The sequence below is a fragment of the Silene latifolia genome, chromosome 9 (assembly GCF_048544455.1).
Source record: "Silene latifolia isolate original U9 population chromosome 9, ASM4854445v1, whole genome shotgun sequence".
In the NCBI taxonomy this organism is placed as follows: Eukaryota; Viridiplantae; Streptophyta; class Magnoliopsida; order Caryophyllales; family Caryophyllaceae; genus Silene; species Silene latifolia.
The window spans coordinates 9,067,889-9,085,205 of NC_133534.1; the positions used below are offsets into that span (position 1 = coordinate 9,067,889).

General features: G+C 38.6%; 2 protein-coding genes and 1 non-coding gene across 3 annotated transcripts; 2 read left to right on the plus strand and 1 right to left on the minus strand.

The window, feature by feature from the left end:
- The first annotated feature begins 103 nt into the window (after positions 1-103).
- Positions 104-4,592, plus strand: LOC141599016 (uncharacterized). Its single transcript, XM_074418883.1, has 6 exons — positions 104-400; positions 1,980-2,020; positions 2,114-2,277; positions 3,008-3,107; positions 3,214-3,383; positions 3,622-4,592. The coding sequence occupies exons 1-6, from the start codon at positions 255-257 to the stop codon at positions 4,240-4,242; spliced, it is 1,242 nt and encodes a 413-aa protein (XP_074274984.1). The 5' UTR covers positions 104-254; the 3' UTR covers positions 4,243-4,592.
- Positions 4,593-6,139: 1,547 nt separating this feature from the next.
- LOC141599017 (uncharacterized) lies at positions 6,140-9,028 on the plus strand. Its single transcript, XM_074418884.1, has 3 exons — positions 6,140-6,314; positions 6,477-6,593; positions 8,536-9,028. The coding sequence occupies exons 1-3, from the start codon at positions 6,282-6,284 to the stop codon at positions 8,713-8,715; spliced, it is 330 nt and encodes a 109-aa protein (XP_074274985.1). The 5' UTR covers positions 6,140-6,281; the 3' UTR covers positions 8,716-9,028.
- An 8,037-nt stretch (positions 9,029-17,065) lies between these two features.
- On the minus strand, positions 17,066-17,172 carry LOC141603177 (small nucleolar RNA R71). Its single transcript, XR_012525071.1, has one exon. It is a non-coding gene; the product is annotated as a small nucleolar RNA R71 (small nucleolar RNA).
- Between the last annotated feature and the right edge of the window lie 145 nt (positions 17,173-17,317).

Consider the following 17,317-nt stretch of genomic DNA (forward strand, 5'->3'; position numbering starts at 1 on the left):
TGGGTCCTTTACTTGGACATCGGATTAAGTACGAGTCGGGTCAATTTTGCGCTTCCTAACCATAAGTCCTGACTATAAAAAAGTGATATATAGTCGGTAATCTATAAAGGAGTCACCCAAGGCAAGACAACCCACGGGATCTAGGGTTTTAACATCTTCATACTTCAACCATTCATTGCATTCAAACTCCTCTTTTTCTCTCTCCGTCATCTTCTTCTCTTCGATATTCTTTCGAGCTTTCTTCTGCGGAATCAATGGAGTCGAGAGAAGCAGAAGCCATTAACAACTATGAAGGCGGTTACGATGCCGACCAAAACGACGCCGTTCGCGATATGCCTTCTCATCACCATGACTCTGACGATAGGCCTCATCCTCTTTCCGGCGACGGCGCTAGCCCTGGGTTCGTACCTTCCTTCTTTACTTTTCTATTATTTTAATTATTCTTTTAATTATATTTCAATTATTATGTACGAATTCGCTTTTGATTGTCACTTATTTGTAGTTCAATGGTTAGGACTTAGAATAAGACTGTCTTACAGTGCGAGACGGTTTAATTACCCAATAAGACCGTTTTATAGTGTGAGACGGTAAAATACTCTTTTATTACTGTCAATACGCCGGTGTCTATGTATAAAAGAAGTAAAGAACGGTATTTGACTGTTCTTCATGGAAAATTTGCTTTGTTTAATTACTTCATGTTCTTGATTTTGATTGATTGAAACATAGAATTTGATTTCATATGAATCTGTCGGAATTAAATTGGGATAGGTTAATGTTTATGTCAATTTAAATCGGTATTTTTCTTTTGTTTAAATGTCGGAAAATTCTCATTGTCATGTTCCTGGTATTCGATTAATTGGTAATGTTTGCTTTTTAGTTAGTTTACTATAAGGTGGTCTTACACGAATATTGTGTTAAACCGATCCAAATACCAAGAAATCATGACCTGTACTAATAGAGTAGTTATAAAACCAAGCCGTTGGGAAATATACTCGTGTGAAGCCGCCTGTTCAATGTCGATAAGATGGAAGGGATTTGGTGTAAACTGTTCTTCATGGAAATTTATTTAGTTTAATTAGGTTTATGTTCTTGATTTTGAAGGATTGGAACAGAGAATTTAATTTCATATGATGATGCTGGAATTAAATTGGGATAGGCCGTTGGCAAGACATGTCAATCTTAATGCTTACCTATGGGATAGGTCGTTGGCAAGACATGTCAATCTTAATGGTTATGTCAATTTAAACCGGCGTTTTCTTTTTTATATGTGGGAAATTGCTCATTCTCATGTTCCTTGCATTGGATTAATTGGTAATGTTGTTTGGTTAGGCGGTTTTAGATGACTAATCAACTTTTATTTAGACGGTTTTATTCAGTTATTGTGTAAAACGGATCCACCCATCAAGAAACATGATCAGTATTAGTGAGGAACTAGTTGTAAAACCAACCCGTTTAAAAATATACAAGCCTCCCTTAGCAAGTATTTGCATTTGATTTCGGAATTTTAAATAATTTGTACTTCTATTATTGATATGACTCGCAATTGTTTCTGCTTGTTTGATTTGGAGTGTGTATTTTTGATGTTCAATGCCGATAAGATAGAAGGGATTTGGTGCAAAGAATACCAATTGTGCTTGTATTACATTATTACTACACGCCTCTTGGGCATATTGTCAAGAATTTTTATACTTTTTGTTGTGCTGTTATGTGCAATATAGGGCCAATAGTGGTTGTTTTTCTTGTATTCACACTCTTGAGGAGAGGATGTTGTGTGTGCGTTCACAATAAACTCAAGCTCAAAGGAAAAAAGGAATACTAGATAGTTTTTAGTGATATAAATCTTAGATGCATCGCTGTTTATTTAGTCTTCGTAGTGTTGATTTAGTCTCAAATGTTTCAAGTCTAGCTTTTCTTAGAGATGCACTTTAAGTACATCTTGAAGTTACAAGTTTCTGATCATAGTGAACATGTAATTGCAGAAAGATATTCATAGGAGGTTTAGCTAGGGAGACAACTTCTGGTTAGTTGTTTGTTACTGCCGTTCCTGGTAAGATTATAGGAATACATCATTTCCAAAGTGCCTGGTTGTTTACAAAAACTATTTTTCCTGCAGCACAATTTGTCAAGCATTTTGGTAAGTATGGAGAAATCACCGATTCCGTGATTATGAAGGATCGGAGGACAGGACAACCCCGGGGGTTTGGGTTTATTACTTATGCAGACCCTTCTGTGGTAGATCAAGTCATTGAGGAGAATCATATCATAAATGGAAAACAGGTACGTACATTTCTGTTGATGTAGCACAGTCCAATACTGTAATAGTGTCCTTTTTCGTTGTAGTGGATAAGTGATTTATAGATATGAATTTTTGGCCTAAGATAGAAATAACTCAGGAATAGTTATGGAGCCTGTGATGAAGGCTGTTTTGCACTTGTATGCTCTGAAATCATAGCTTCTTCTCTTCTGTTGCATTTTTATTTGATGAAACTCAAGAACATTTTTGTCATATATTTGAACTAGTTTGGATGTTGTGTGTGCTGTATTGTTTCCGTATTGATGAGGACGAATTGAACTCTGGAATAGATGAACTAGTTTGTGTTACTCAAACTTGGTATGGCTGTTGTACATGGGTACATATCCGAGTGTTAGACTTGGCATGACTTTTAGACACATGTACTTGCTTGTAAAATGACGATATGGTCGGCATGTTTCTAAACACAGATATAATAATTTTGAAATATTTGCAAAACTGACGATAGATAGACTTTGGGAAAAAAAGGCTTGAAATGATTCATGTCATACGAAATGCTTTATACATAATGTTCGACTCTTCCTCTACTTAGGCATGTTTCTTCTTGTTTGTCTTTTATTGGTCTAGTGTTTGGAGTGGTAAGGATCATTAAGAAGTGAAGAGTGAGGCCCAAATGGAAAAAAGTTGAGTCATAGTAAAATTTTGGTTTCCATATCATTTATTCAGGCTGCTTATGGTATGTTTCTGTTATTTCAGGTGGAAATCAAGCGAACTATACCCAAAGGAACTATTGGATCAAAGGATTTTAGAACCAAAAAGATTTTTGTTGGTGGAATTCCAACTTCGGTTACTGAAGGTCAATACAATTTACTTCTTGCTATTGTGGCTCGTCCTAATTTCTGTTCCTTTTTTTGAATTATGCTTCTGATGTCATGACACTTTTACATTTACATGAAACACAGATGAGCTTAGTGATTTTTTCTCCAAATTCGGACTAGTAAGAGAGCATCAAATCATGCGAGACCACTCTTCCAACCGTTCTCGTGGTTTTGGTTTTGTTACTTTTGACTCTGAGGAATCTGTTGATGAGCTATTGTCCAAGGGAAACAGGATCGAGTTTGCTGGGACCAAGGTAGTACCTTAATGGATCATTTTGTTTATGTTCTTTTTAGTGTAGCTGGGTTCTGGTAGACTTTGATCAGTACCATAGTTATTGTTATTTAATTGTGTGTATTTTAAAATGTGGATAAATTGCCATCTGTACATTCAGGTGAATATGAATCTAATGTTTGTTGCTGGGTTAGGTATAGCCTGAATATGAAACTTTGTGGAGTTTTGATCTCTTGACTTAATATTTTTCGTGCATTCAGGTGGAAATCAAGAAGGCAGAACCCAAGAAGCCGAATCCTCCAGCGCCTTCTGCAAAACGTTACAATGATTCTAGATCTTCTTATGGTGGCGGTGGTGGTGGATTCAGCAATGATACATACGGTGGAGGGTATGGAGGCGGTGGATTTGGTGGCCCTTATCGTGGTGGGGCAGGATATGGTGGTGGCCGAGCTGGTGGATATGGCGGATATGGAGGAAGTGAATATGGTGGTGGTTATGGAGGAGGATATGGTGGTACGGGTGCAGGTGCAGGTGCCATGGGAGCTTACAGAGGAGGAGATCTATCTTCATATGGATACTCAGGCCGCTATGGCGGTGGTGGCTATAGTAGAGGAGGTTACGACATGGGAAGCGGTTATGGTGGTCCTGGCGAAGGTTATGGAGGTTATGGTGGGGGTGCCGCTGGTGGCAGTGGTTATGGTGGAGGTTATGATTCATCCCTTGGAGGTGGGTATGGAGGAGGTGGCAGTGGTGGGGGTTCCATGTATGGTGGTGGTAGCAGCAGTGGTGGTGGTGGTGGTTCCATGTATGGCGGTAGTGGCGGAAGAGGGGGATTTGGTGGTGCAGCGCCAAATGGGCGCTACCATCCTTACTCACGGTAATAATGTGGGGCATACACCGGAAAGCTGCCGGAAACCAAAAGGACCCCTTGATTGTGGGTCTGTCGCAAAAAGAGCTGCTGTTTTTGCTATTTTGATGTATTATTGAGCTTGTTAGGACTATAGAACACCAAACTAGCTTTTCTAGTGACCTTGTGATTTCGCTTCGTTTTTGCTGGTGGAGAATTGATAGTGAACTCGTGCCTTGAACTTTAGTAATGGAGCTTAGTTTGTTAATTGTACCAACATTCTGAATCCTGATCCTGCTATCAGGAACATTAAGCATGTTACTAGAACATCAGTGTAAACTATTTACAGTTTCATTCTGATAAATCTAACTGTGCACTTTCTCACTTGTGTTTGTTGGTTGCTATTTTGTGTTTGCCAAAGCGTCTTGCTTGTGACGGACAATATCCGTCACAAGCTGAAGACCTCTCACAATAAAGCAAGTGGGTTGGCAAGTGGGAGGGAAAATGGAGCACCCATACATATTGCCACTTGCATCTTGTGAGAGGGACACTATCCGTCTTCAGCTTGTGACGGATAGTGCCGGTCTTCAATGAGATTTTGTGTTTGCGAAAATTGCCAGATTATTTGTATAATCTCTGTTGAATTCCCCAGATGCCTAAGCCAATAATTATTACGCAGTAACTGTATATATATTTGTTGTGGTTCTTGTTGTGGTTATATATTGAGTTCAGCGAAACAGGCTCCATGTACCAGAAAGCGTTTTTTCGTAGCTAACTAAGAAAAAACCTTATTCCTTGCAGTTTTGTTAAATTACACAAAAACTCAAATAACATGTTTGCTATGTTACATTCTAGGTGAACGAAATTTTAACGAGTCAATTAATAAATAGCCTTGAGAGTTTATGCACTGCGCACCTCGTTAAAATATTGCATTGCAAACTCCCTCGTCATCCAAGAAAAATTACTCGGTACATAATAAAATAAATAAAAAACTTAATAATAGTAACAAAAATCTACCTAGTATAATACATAATAAAATAAATAAAAAACTTAATAATAGTAACAAAAATCTACCTAGTATAAAAGGGGAGTTTTTTAGAGGAATTCTATTGGCTCCTCTTTTTTAGGGAATTGAAGAAGAAAACATATATTTTTTTTTAAGATGTAGGACTCCCCATGTTCATATGTCAAATTTAATTACTCTTTTTTTCCCATGTTATTAATTTCTCACCTCTTATGATTTCATTTAATACAAACTTTACAAAACTATATATTATACTGTACATTACGTTGCATAAATATTGCTAATATAAGATCATACATGATTATAAAATTATAAATTAACATATAAAATTATAATATAAACAATACGATTTGTTTTCAAACAAATATTAGTGCTAATAAAAAGCAAAAAACAGATCTAATATAAATGATTTTGTTGATTGTTAAAAATTGTCAAATTTGTTGCGCAATATCCAGCAATTATGCTCTAATAAAATCATTGGTACTGCAAAAATCTTATCATTAGTTGTAAAAGCATAAAATTGGTCAGTATACAGTAAAAAAAAATATCAAATCAAATACCTATTTATAAATTGTTACGTTGCTACGGACCTATAATACTCTGGATTAAATTTTATATAAAAAATAGACGTAAGGAAGAACATTTAGATTTGTATTAATCTTGCTGTTGTACGTCGAGGATGAAAAGACATAAATGCTTCCTATGATAAACTCTACAACTTATGTGTAAGCCAGTTTTGTAATTGGTAGGTAAGGTAAATCCTTATCTCAAGGGAGCATGTATCTTCCAAAGCCGGTCTTTAGTTATGGACAACTTTATATAACGATCTCCATTACAAGCAATTAAGACTTGACGATATTGTCTACTATTACGACCCGTGCATTTTTTTGCACGGGTTTAAAACTAGTTTTAGAAAAAGTTGAGGCCTCAATATTTTATTTTTCTGGCTTTGGTTTGTTCTCCTCCAATCTCCTGCCACTGTTAGCAGAGATTATTATTCCCCAAATTTGTGAGGCTACAAACACAAAACATCATCATCATCATCATCAATGGCGTGGTCAAGCTTGTCTCCATTACCCAAGGTATTACTTCATGCTTTCATCTTTTTCTTAATATTCTTCTTCTTTCAATTTATATCATCAACATTATAATAAGCTAAATTGCTTCAAATCTTCAATTGTTTTGATTTGATGATCAAATTAAATTATATAATAAGAATACTAATATTAGGGTTAAAATTGTAGGGAAATGTGGGTCAAATTGTATGCAAAAAGAGAGAAAAGGAAAAAGAGCAATACCCTTATAAAGTTATTGAGATCACTCCTCCTCCTAAACATCTTGGCGTACGTTGTCTTCCGTTGGTCAGTTCCCCCCTTTTTTTTTATTATTATTATTCTTGTTTTTTCTTTCTGCTTATGAACAAGGTTATTGTGGTTCGCTTCGGAATTATGATGGAATAAAGTAAAATGGTTTATTGAAATGATTGCAGTGGTGAAACTAGGGGGGCTTGCAGGGATGGTCGCCCACTCGTCCCTGAAAAATGGAAATTTTTCGAAACTTTAGTTTAACTTTTTGATTTTTTACCAATTTGCTTTAATCCATAGTAATTTGACTCCCTGAATATGGAAAAAGATAACAAATGACCGGGACAGATGGAGTACATGTTGATTTTTTGGTGATCTAAGTGTAATGAATGCCTGGATGGGTCTAATTACATGAATTCCCCCTCCGTTACACCATTTTATGTCTGGTTCGGGCACTATTATTAAGGATTTTTGGAGGGAGAGTGTACATGGGTGATCTATTACTAACTGAAAATTGGTGTTGGTATGAAATGGACTGGACACCCAACTGACCTAAGTATGGAAAATGTCAAGGGAAAAGAGTTTATGGATAGAAGTTTGTGCTTGTGCATTGTGGTTTTGGGTTGATTAGCAGACACTTAGGTGAAGATTTTAGATCTTTTGCAACGAGAGTACCGTTTTTGAGTGAGGAAGTGAAGTTCTTGAAACAGTTATAACTTATAAGGACAACCTAGAAGTTTGTAAGCTTCACAACTAGTTCCTCGGACCCTTGGTTAGAAGAGCCTACTATAGCAATATCATAATTTTGTAACGGTGTATATTTTCCGAAGCACTTCACTTCCTTTCTGTATATGGTATATGCTTGAAAACTCGTTGTTGAGTGTCGAGTAAAATATTTTTGCACGAGACAATTTTAGCGACTTTAGTTCATTGTGGGAAGAATGTCAATTGTAAAGCAGCAGCATATATCTCTTTCTAACATGGCCACCGACCCACCACTAGTGTACCGCTGTGTGCTCTAGTTGAGGAAAACACTTAACGGGTTATGATCATTTGGGATTATTAGAGCTTTAAGTTTCAAATCAGAGTTTTCTCTTCTTTTGGTTAGGGTTTTCGGATTCAAGTTTTCCTGTTATTTATTTGTTTGCTCTTCAGTAGAGTGTTGGTGTAATGTATTAAGGTCTCTTGGTGGTGTTACGTCCCTGTAATCCAATTCGTATTGAACTTTTGAATTTGTGATCTAGAATGCTAACCTGAATCAGGAATCGGCGAATTGCACTCTTAGTATCCATTCCCTGCATGTCAAATCTAAAGGCTTTTTCTACTGCACAGTTTTCTCATGGAAGAAACTGAATTATCCTTCGGTGATTGTCCTTATAATTTGTGCCTTTGTGGTGAATCTTGCCGCGGAAAATAGAGGCTAGGTTTGAACTCTTGATCTATTAGAAAATGCGATCATCGCTGCCATATTTTTTTAATGGTGGATATTACTTGTCTGTGGTTGGCCTGGATTATAAATTATAATGTTAGCCAACATAGGTTATCATGCATGCCTGTCATGTTTACCTGCACTATTATTCTGTTCATGTAAACTATCATATGATCACTTGCATAATGCTGTACCCGTCATGATTCGAAACATAGGTTTCAGTTGATTGCAAATCACTCATTGTTGCATGATTTCTGTTTTTGCACCATAAAGACCAATATCGCCTCAAGAAACAGTTGCGATAAAATCTTTAACCAGATCAATGTGACCCTTGGACTAGTTTTTAAATCCTTGACTATTGACCCAACTAGATGAAAGCGATTTCAACAATAAATTCAGGACTTTGACAGGGCATCCTGAATTTTATGTTTCGGAAGTTATTGTACTGTTAAGATTTGAGCTCGACTTCAATAGTTTGTTATGTTTCGGATGTTATTATCCTTTGATTTCAACTATACTCATGATTGACCATTTACTCATATAGTTGTTGCTCTTGTATGTATTTGGTAGAATCTTCAATGTGGCGAAAGCGTGACAATTGAAGGACAAACATACACCATCTCAAGCGTAACTCACCGGTACCAACTCCGGAAGGGCAAGTATGAACCTAGTGAAAAAAGGCTTGATGTTCTTTCCACTGGAAGATATATATTGAATTTATATCTTGAAAGTTTATTAGAAAAATCTTGACTTTCTGTAATTAAATTCAGTAATTGAACAAATTATTGTATTGATGGATGTTTGTAGTTAATATAATGTAGGGGTGTAAACAAGCCGAGCCGAGCTCGAGCTTACCTATGATCGAGCTCGGCTCATATTGCAAAAATCGAGTTCGAGCCCGAACCCGAGCTATCGAAATCAGGGATCTGGATCGGCTCATATAATATTTTACGAGCCCGAACCCGAGCCCGAGCTTTGTTTGCGTACCATTTTTTTAATTATAACGTAATTTTTGATTTAAAAATTCAAATTCAAATGAGAATATTATCTTTTTGTTAGCTTATAATAACAATTATTATGTAATTTATCTTATAAACTAATATTTTAATTTATTTATTTTATAATTGATACAATTTAAGTAAATATATTGAAAAATATTAAGTTATTTTAAAAATAACGAGCTCAAACGAGCTCCCGAGCCGAGCCTTAGTGTGCTCGAGCTCGGGTCGGTTTGGGCTCAGCTTAGTTCGAGCCCGAGCTCGAGCTCAGTTTGACCGATCTCGAGTTGAGCTTTGACCGAGCCGATCCCGAGGGCTTGTCGAGCAGGTTCAGTTCATTTACAGCCCTAGTTTTTATAATGCCATTAGTAATTTAGTATTAGATGTACATCATTCATCTGACTTTTTTTATGCCTTGCAGAAGTTCATTTATGTCACCTTTAAGGACTAAGATACCTCAACTTTATCTCCAATCACCATCTCAAAGACCTCAACTTCCTTACTACGGAGTACAAGCAAAATAGTTGTAGCAGAAATGTCTGCATATTTACCAACTTGGCGAATAAGATTGGCTAGTGGAAATGGTGGATAATTTACATTTGTTTTATTTTTCTCTCACAAAATAAAATAAAGGTAAATTATTCACTAGAACATAGGGAGTAATTTTCTCAATAACCTGATAACCGTCAAGAAAACTATTTTCTTCCCAATTCCAGGATCTTGCCGTAACTTGCACTACTTGGTCATGGACCGTTTTCGCTTTTAAGGCGTACTCCCATAGAAGACGACCCGACATGAACACTGATGATCCGTTTAAAGTTGACACGAACACGAACACGACACGACCCAATCTGTTTGCCAGGTCTAGTGGTTGGGTTATCAGATTTAATGCTAGTGTACCTTTGGCCATAAAATAAGGGCCCTGCTATACGTCGTCGACAAATTACTAAATATCGTCGACAATTAACGTAAATTTCCAAGTTTGCCCTCCATATCATAACTCCATATCCGTCTCACCAAAATGCAATTTCCGTCTCAAAACACAAATGCAATTTCCGTCTCACTAAAACACAAGTCACCGTCTCACTAAAATATTTCAAACAAAAAAAGAAGTCGGGTTTTGTAATTAACAACATGAACGGGAACGATTTTAACAACGATTCCAACAATGAAGCTAGTAACGAGGTTAGTTTACGATTTAGTTTTGTTAAAAATTTATGTTTTATTATCGTTTGAATCCCGAATTAGGATAGATGCCATGAATGTAGACGGAATTATGATAGATTTTGTGACGGATTTATTTGAAAAAGCAATTGAAAAAAAAAAAAAAAAAATTACACGGACTTGGCCTGGACGAAGAAATTTTTCGTCCAGACCAGGTATTGGACGAAAAATTCCTTCGTCCATAATGGGCCTTGGACGAAGGAATTTTTCGTCAATACCAGGCCCTGGACGAAAAATTCCTTCGTCCAAGGCCCATTATGGACGAAGGAATTTTTTTTCGTCTGTTTGGTAATTTTGGACGAAAAATCCTTTCGTCCAAGGCCCAAACCGTGTATTTTTTTTTTCTTTTTTTTTTTGTTTCCGACTCGTTTTGTATAAAATAATTAATTTCCGTCTTTGTATTATATTTTTTTATTTTTTATAGTTTCCGACAATTCAAATAATTAATTACCGTCTTTATATTATATTTTTATCTTTAATATTTCCGACTCGTTGTGTATAAAATAATTAAATACCGTCTTTGTATTATAAAACAATTGAAATAATTAATTACCGTCTTTATATTAAATTTTTATCTTTAATATTTCCGACTCGTTTTGTATAAAATAACTTATTACCGTCTTTGTATTATTTTTATATTATTTTTTATTTACTCCGACTCGTTCCGTAGCAAATAATTAATTAATAACAAATTTATCGAAATGCGTGCGCAGGTGATTAACGATGGAGACGGTATTGATTACTCAGATCATTTTAAGACTAGCTTGTTCTTTGCATCTAGTATTCAAGTGTTTAATTGGACATATGAGATCGGACTCCGACTCGGGTTTGGTATAAAAAGAGCAAGCAACAAGAAAGTTGGTCGTAAAACGAATTTGAGACAACATTATTTTGTTTGTCGGATGGGTGGAAAAGGTCCCGTAAATAAGGATGCCGATTCTTTAATGAGGGGTAGCACCGCTACCGCGTGGTGCAATTGCAAATTTTCAATGAAAGTTGTTGAATTAGAAGAGAATAAGTGGCAGCTTGTGATGAGATCTGGGTTTCATAATCATGCTTTAACGTTGTATTGTGACGGCGACAGATACTTTGCAAAGTTTGATGACGAGGAGTTGGCTTATATCGATGCCCAAGTTAGAGCTCACGTTAGACCGGCAATTATTAGTGCGGGTTTGCATCAGCGGAATCCGGAAAAGTCAAGACCTAATCGGCGACAAATCTACAATCGTTCTCAGAAATTAAGGGCCGAGGAAAGAGATGGGAGAAACCTAAGACAATGTGAGATGTTAGCACTTGCGGTTCAAAGATAAGTACGTTCATTATTGGGTCACGATCGGAGACCGATGAGCTAACCCACGTGTTCATGGCTCATCCAGAAGCCGTTAAGATGTTTCGATCATACTATTATGTGGTACTGATCGATTCCACGTACAAGACAAATGAATACCGTCTTCCGTTTGTTGAGATGGTTGGAGTCACACCCGTCGGGAAGAGCTTTGTCATCGCGTATGCTCTTGTGACGCATGAGTCCAAGGAGAAATATCTGTGGATCCTACGGAAACTGAAGGCCCTTCTCAATGATGTCGTTCAACCTAATGCTATTGTTACTGATTGCGAGGCAGGTTTGTTGAACGCGATTCCCACTGTTTTTCCGGATTCGTCTCACTTGCTATGTCTTTGGCATATATATTCTAACGTGGAGACGAAAACACTTGATATCACGAAACAGGATAGTTGGGCTAAGCACATAAGTTATGACTTGTTTAAAGCGGTTGTCGAGGCGGAGACTGAAGATAAGTTTAATGTGGCGTGGGGCAATTTGGCAAGGCAATGGGCGGGAGTGGCGGCTTATATTGAGAGGCAATGGTTCCCGCACTTGGAAAAATGGGCCAAGTATAAAACGAACAAGATAACTCATTTTGAGAACACTTCTACATCCCGGGTTGAGTCGGCTCATGCGAATTTGAAGAGATGGCTGAATAGCGCGAAACTGGCAGTTGATAGCATCTGGATTCGGTTTCATTCTTTGATGGAAACGCAACATGTTGAGATCCGACACTTGTTGGAGTTATCTAGATCGAGGCGGTTGACGGGGATTCAGCGATTATTTTCCAGACTTTCCTATAAAATACCAAAGAATGCCATCAGTGAATTGCGTGAAGAATTCGAAAGAGGTGCCAAGATGACGGAAGATGCCTTGATGATCGATTGCGGTTGTGTAAAGGCTACTACACTTGGTTTGTTATGTGCTTGTTCACTTCATCGCATTGCTAGAAACGGATCTCGGGTCCCTGTTGATGTGTTACATGCATTTTGGAGGAAGTTGGAGTACGATGGTTCGGAGGCAATGCCGACTTGTGACGATGATCGATTGGAGGAGTTATTCGATGAAATTCGGAATGCAGATCCGAGTATGAGATCATCCATGTTCGATGCCCTTTACTCTCAGATACAGCCGGAACAGGAGGATGTAAACGAGCCTCGGGTGAACGAGAACCCTAGAGGACGTCCGAGTAGGGGAACTCGTAGAGATTCGTCCGCCGTTGAGCATGCACGGGTTCGGGTTCGAGTAGGCAGTGCTACGCCCCAAAGAAACGCGTCTTCCCAACGTACTCCGTCTAGTACCCCCTGTTCTACTCCGACGGTTCCTGTTACTCCATCGTCTACTCCCCGTTCTACTCCGACGGTTCGTTTTACTCCGTCTAGTACACCCCGATCCACTCAAACGGGCCCCAGTACACCGTCTACCACTGCTACCACGAGTACGGGGAGTTTCGGCACATCGTATTGCGCACCTCTTGAGGTAGACTACACCATTGGTCATTGGAGGTACTTTCCTTATCATCAATTTTTGCCTTCATGGTTTCACGAGCATTTAGAAGCGTGGTTTAATCCTTCCGGAGACGGTCATTGTGGTTTTCGAGTTATCTCACATGCTGTTCGGGGTGACCAATCTCATTTCACGATGGCTAGAACAGATTTACTTAGGGAAATCTGTAGTCCCGTTTACCGTGATCATATTTATGGCCCAGGGAGATTTGATGCGGAGGTAGCTAGAATTACATTTATGGATCAGATACCGTGTGGCTCGGGTCATTGGATGGACGGTTTCGATCTATATGGTTATGCTACGATGTACAATTGGGTGATATGTTGTATTTCTGCATTTGACGATCGAGAAGGTCAGCGACATTGGAATGATAGTTATACTTATTTGCCTTTACGAGCCCTCCCTCCCCTCCCCTCCCGGAGTACGTACCCCATATGGTGTCTTATGGGTATTACATGCGGGAAACCACTATTTGCGGCTCCGGGTACGCCCCTTGTCACCTATGCCGCCAATAGCCCCTTGTTGGATACATGATGCAAGCGTAACTCATTATAATGGCCTGTATCGACATCAGCTATCTGTATGGCGCGATTTCGCGAGTTGATCTTAGCTTTTATTTGACCGATTATTGTACCTTATATTTTATTTTATTTATCCGATTATTGTAGTTTATTATCCTCTACATCCGATTAAATGACTTAAAACGTAATTTAATTAAAACATTCCTTAAAACACAATTTGACATATTTTAATTAAAATATTCCTTAAAACGCGTTTTGACATAATTAAAACATAAACCAATAAAAACATAATTAAAACATACCATACCCCAAATACCAAACCCTAAACCCTAAATACCAAACCCTAAACCCTAAACCCTAAACCCCAAACCCTAAACCCCAAACCCACACCATAAACGATTATTACTTAAAACATAACATAATTAAATAACTACCGAACTTAATTATCTTCCGATGATGAAGATGACGATTCCTTATCTTCATCATGATCTTGAATCTCAATTTCTTCAGGTTGGGTAGACATATATTGAGTCAACAAATCATTCAAGTAGAGATAAAGAATTCCTTGTCCCGACACTCTACCAGCACATAAGTCTGATAGTCTTGGGTATTCGATCACGGTGAGAATGCGCTCAAAATATGTAAAGATATCACTTTTTAACCTGCGAAACTCCCACATCTTCTCGTTTAATACTTCATCAGAAACAACCTCATCTCTAACTGCTGGAGTTAGAACATGATCCGGGTTTCCTTGTAAAATTATACAAAGGGTACCAATTGGAGGCTCTTGATATACGATTAATTTACTTCTAATTCCCTCTTTCTTTTATGCATACCGACTCGTATCGAGTCGGTTTCGGGTGTTTTTCCTTGCATTTTGTGCCCAATGCCCGTACTTGTTACCTTGTGTATCCTTTTGTAGGAAACGATCCAAGTATGGAGAAATTGGGGCAAGAAAGGCACCCCATTGCCTTTACATGAAGAAGAGGTGAAGAAATGAAGACTGTGTGTTTTCTTGAGAGGCCGTGCCGGTCTAGCCACCGGCAAAACACACCCTTAATCACTCAAGATTTTTGAAGAAAAGCTAAGAAGGTGCTTTTTGCCGGCAGGCCAAGCAACCGCCCACCGGTAAAGCACAACAAGTGGAATTAAAAGAAGAATTGGAGGAAAAACAAGCTTGGCCTCATTGCCGGTAGAGCACCGGAATGGCCAACTAAGCATTTCACACATCAAGAAATAAGAAGAAGTCTGAAGAAGGTGTTTTGCCGCCAGGCCGGCAGGCCCACCGGCAAAACACGGATGCCAGCAATTTTTAATCCTTGACGGTTTTGCGGTAGGACCACCGGCAGCCGGTCCACCAAAAGCAAAAACGCAGCATGCGGAATTTGGCTTTTCTTCCTCTTTTCTTCCTAATCATATACAAGCCTATAAATACCCCTCTCCTTAAACCCTTTGACACACAACCCTAGATCCAGAATATTTACCCTTTCAAGTTTCAAACTTTGTTAATTATTTTGTTAATCATTCCCTAATTAAGCTAGTTCTTCAATTAATTGGGGATTGAAGTTGGGTTGTAAGAACAAGATTGAAAGTTTATCCTTATTTATTCTATCCTATTTCCTTTCTTGCTTTGGATTTGGTATTATTTCTCTCCTTATTTTCATTTGTTTACATTTTGTTCTTCCTTCATGTTTGTTTGATTGTTTATGTTAAAATTGTTGTTGTTGTTTGTTTGTTGTTGTTGATTTCATCATTGTTCATCTTTTCATTGTTCCTCTTTCCTTTGTTTCTCTTTCATTTGTTCATCCTTGGATAGTTGTCCTCAAAGACTTAATCTTTGAGTTGATTTGGTTAAAGATTGTGCCTTTTGGATTAGTTAACCTTGTTATTAGATAAAATCTCTTTCTCTCTTAATTATTGTTGAATTTGTTGCATGATTAGTAGTAAGATTCATCTTCCCACCATGTTTGTGACCAAAGTTTCCATCTTTATTGTTTATTTTGCAATTAAGACCATGATTAGTGAGTAGTCTTCCACTAGGACTCGGTTTGACCCAACATGAGTAATTTCGCTAATTGAATTTCATAAGGGCTAATTATTTGGGGAAATTGGTGAGGGTAGTTTAGAGGATTGACTTGGTTTATGGGTTGACTTTTGGGTAGTGTCGACTTGCGACCCTTGACCACCAACGAGAGTTGGTTAGGTTGTGATTTGGATACCCGAGATTTGACCCTATTGTTGACCTCGGTTGAGACCGAAAGGGAGAACCGGGGTAGGACACCTCTAATCTAGCGTTTGAAATCGACCCTCGAGAGAGGGAGTGGGATGACCTGGGAATTGATGGGGCTTAATGACCTTAGCAAATAACCGGACTACCTTGGGAAAATGCATGTTTTTGGGGTAGTCGGGTATTGAGTTAGGGATTCCGACCTTCGAACCCGAGAGGGGGGTTGGTGGGTAGTACTAGTGTCCTATTTCGAACCCGAGAGGGGGGTCTTAGGCGAATTAGAGTCGTCACCTCCTCACCTAGCTATCCTTGTGATTAGCCTAGAGATTTGATTATGTGGAATTACGAGTTGTTTGGGAAGAACCGAGTCTTAGGTTTTTAATTTATTGGATTTACAACCATTTATTCTATCTTGCCTTTTCTCCTATTTCTTATTTACTTTGTTTTACCTTGTTGTTAGTAGTTCTAGCATAACCTTCTCCCTTTATTGTCGACTTAGCTAAACCATAGAGTTAAAACGATTAGTAGTCTTCCTAGCTCCTTGTGGGATCGACCCTTAATAGTGTACAACGATAAAATCGTGCACTTGCGAGGTATAGCTTGATACCATCAAGTTTTTGGCGCGATTCTTCGGGAGTTCGGCTAGATATTAATTGTTTTCGTTCTTGTTTAGACTAAGTCTTTTGTTACTAATCCCTCTCTTAAGTGTGTAGGACTTTTTGCATGGTTAGGAGAGCTCGAAGAGGTCAACCAATTCGTCCGATTGACCACGAGATCGAAGCAACCGCGAGAAGACTAAATTCACTCCGTAGAAGAGGGCTTATAGAAACACCGATTCCTCAAGAAAATCCAAGGTGAGGACCTTCAAGAAGAACCACGGGTCTTTGAAGCTTTCGAAAATCCTTTTGCAACACCGGAAACGGAAGTAAAAATGGCCGCGGTTCCTATGAGAGACAACTTGGCTCCTAAAAAGGTGGTGAATCCGAGTATCGTCAAACCACCCATTCAAGCCAACAATTTCGATGTGAAAGCCACCTTGCTACAACTTGTCCAAGGGAACCAATTCGGAGGGGGAGCCACCGAAAACCCCAACGAGCATCTCAACGAGTTCTTGGATAGTTGTGACATGTTCAAGGCCAATGGAGTGACGGAGGATGCCGTACGCCTTAGGCTTTTCCCTTACTCTTTGAGGGGAAGTGCCAAGGAATGGCTTAAAAGTTGCGAACCCGACTCTCTTCGGACTTGGGACGATGTCTCTAAGGCTTTTCTCAACAAGTATTTCCCACCCCAACGAACCGCAAGAATCAAGAGTGAGCTCCAAGGGTTCACCCAACAAGAAGATGAGACCCTTTATGAAGCATGGGAGAGGTACAAGGGCCTCCAAAGGCTATGTCCTCACCACGGTATTGGGGATGATGAGCTCATCAACAATTTCTATGAAGGCACTACTACAATAACCGACAAAGAGGATGGTTCAAAACCGTCCTTAAATCTTAAACAAACCGTCCTAAAATCACCCGTCCTCGTTGCCTAAGAGGACGGTTGGCATAAA

Excerpts from the sequence above, each read along its gene's own strand:
- LOC141599017 (XM_074418884.1), top strand. The coding sequence starts at position 6,282 with ATGGCGTGGTCAAGCTTGTCTCCATTACCCAAG. Across the intron at positions 6,315-6,476 it reads GCTTGTCTCCATTACCCAAG|GGAAATGTGGGTCAAATTGT; the intron begins GTATTACTTCAT and ends TTAAAATTGTAG. Across the intron at positions 6,594-8,535 it reads GCGTACGTTGTCTTCCGTTG|AATCTTCAATGTGGCGAAAG; the intron begins GTCAGTTCCCCC and ends TGTATTTGGTAG.
- LOC141599016 (XM_074418883.1), top strand. The coding sequence starts at position 255 with ATGGAGTCGAGAGAAGCAGAAGCCATTAACAACTATGAAGGCGGTTAC. Across the intron at positions 2,278-3,007 it reads ATATCATAAATGGAAAACAG|GTGGAAATCAAGCGAACTAT; the intron begins GTACGTACATTT and ends CTGTTATTTCAG. Across the intron at positions 3,108-3,213 it reads TCCAACTTCGGTTACTGAAG|ATGAGCTTAGTGATTTTTTC; the intron begins GTCAATACAATT and ends CATGAAACACAG.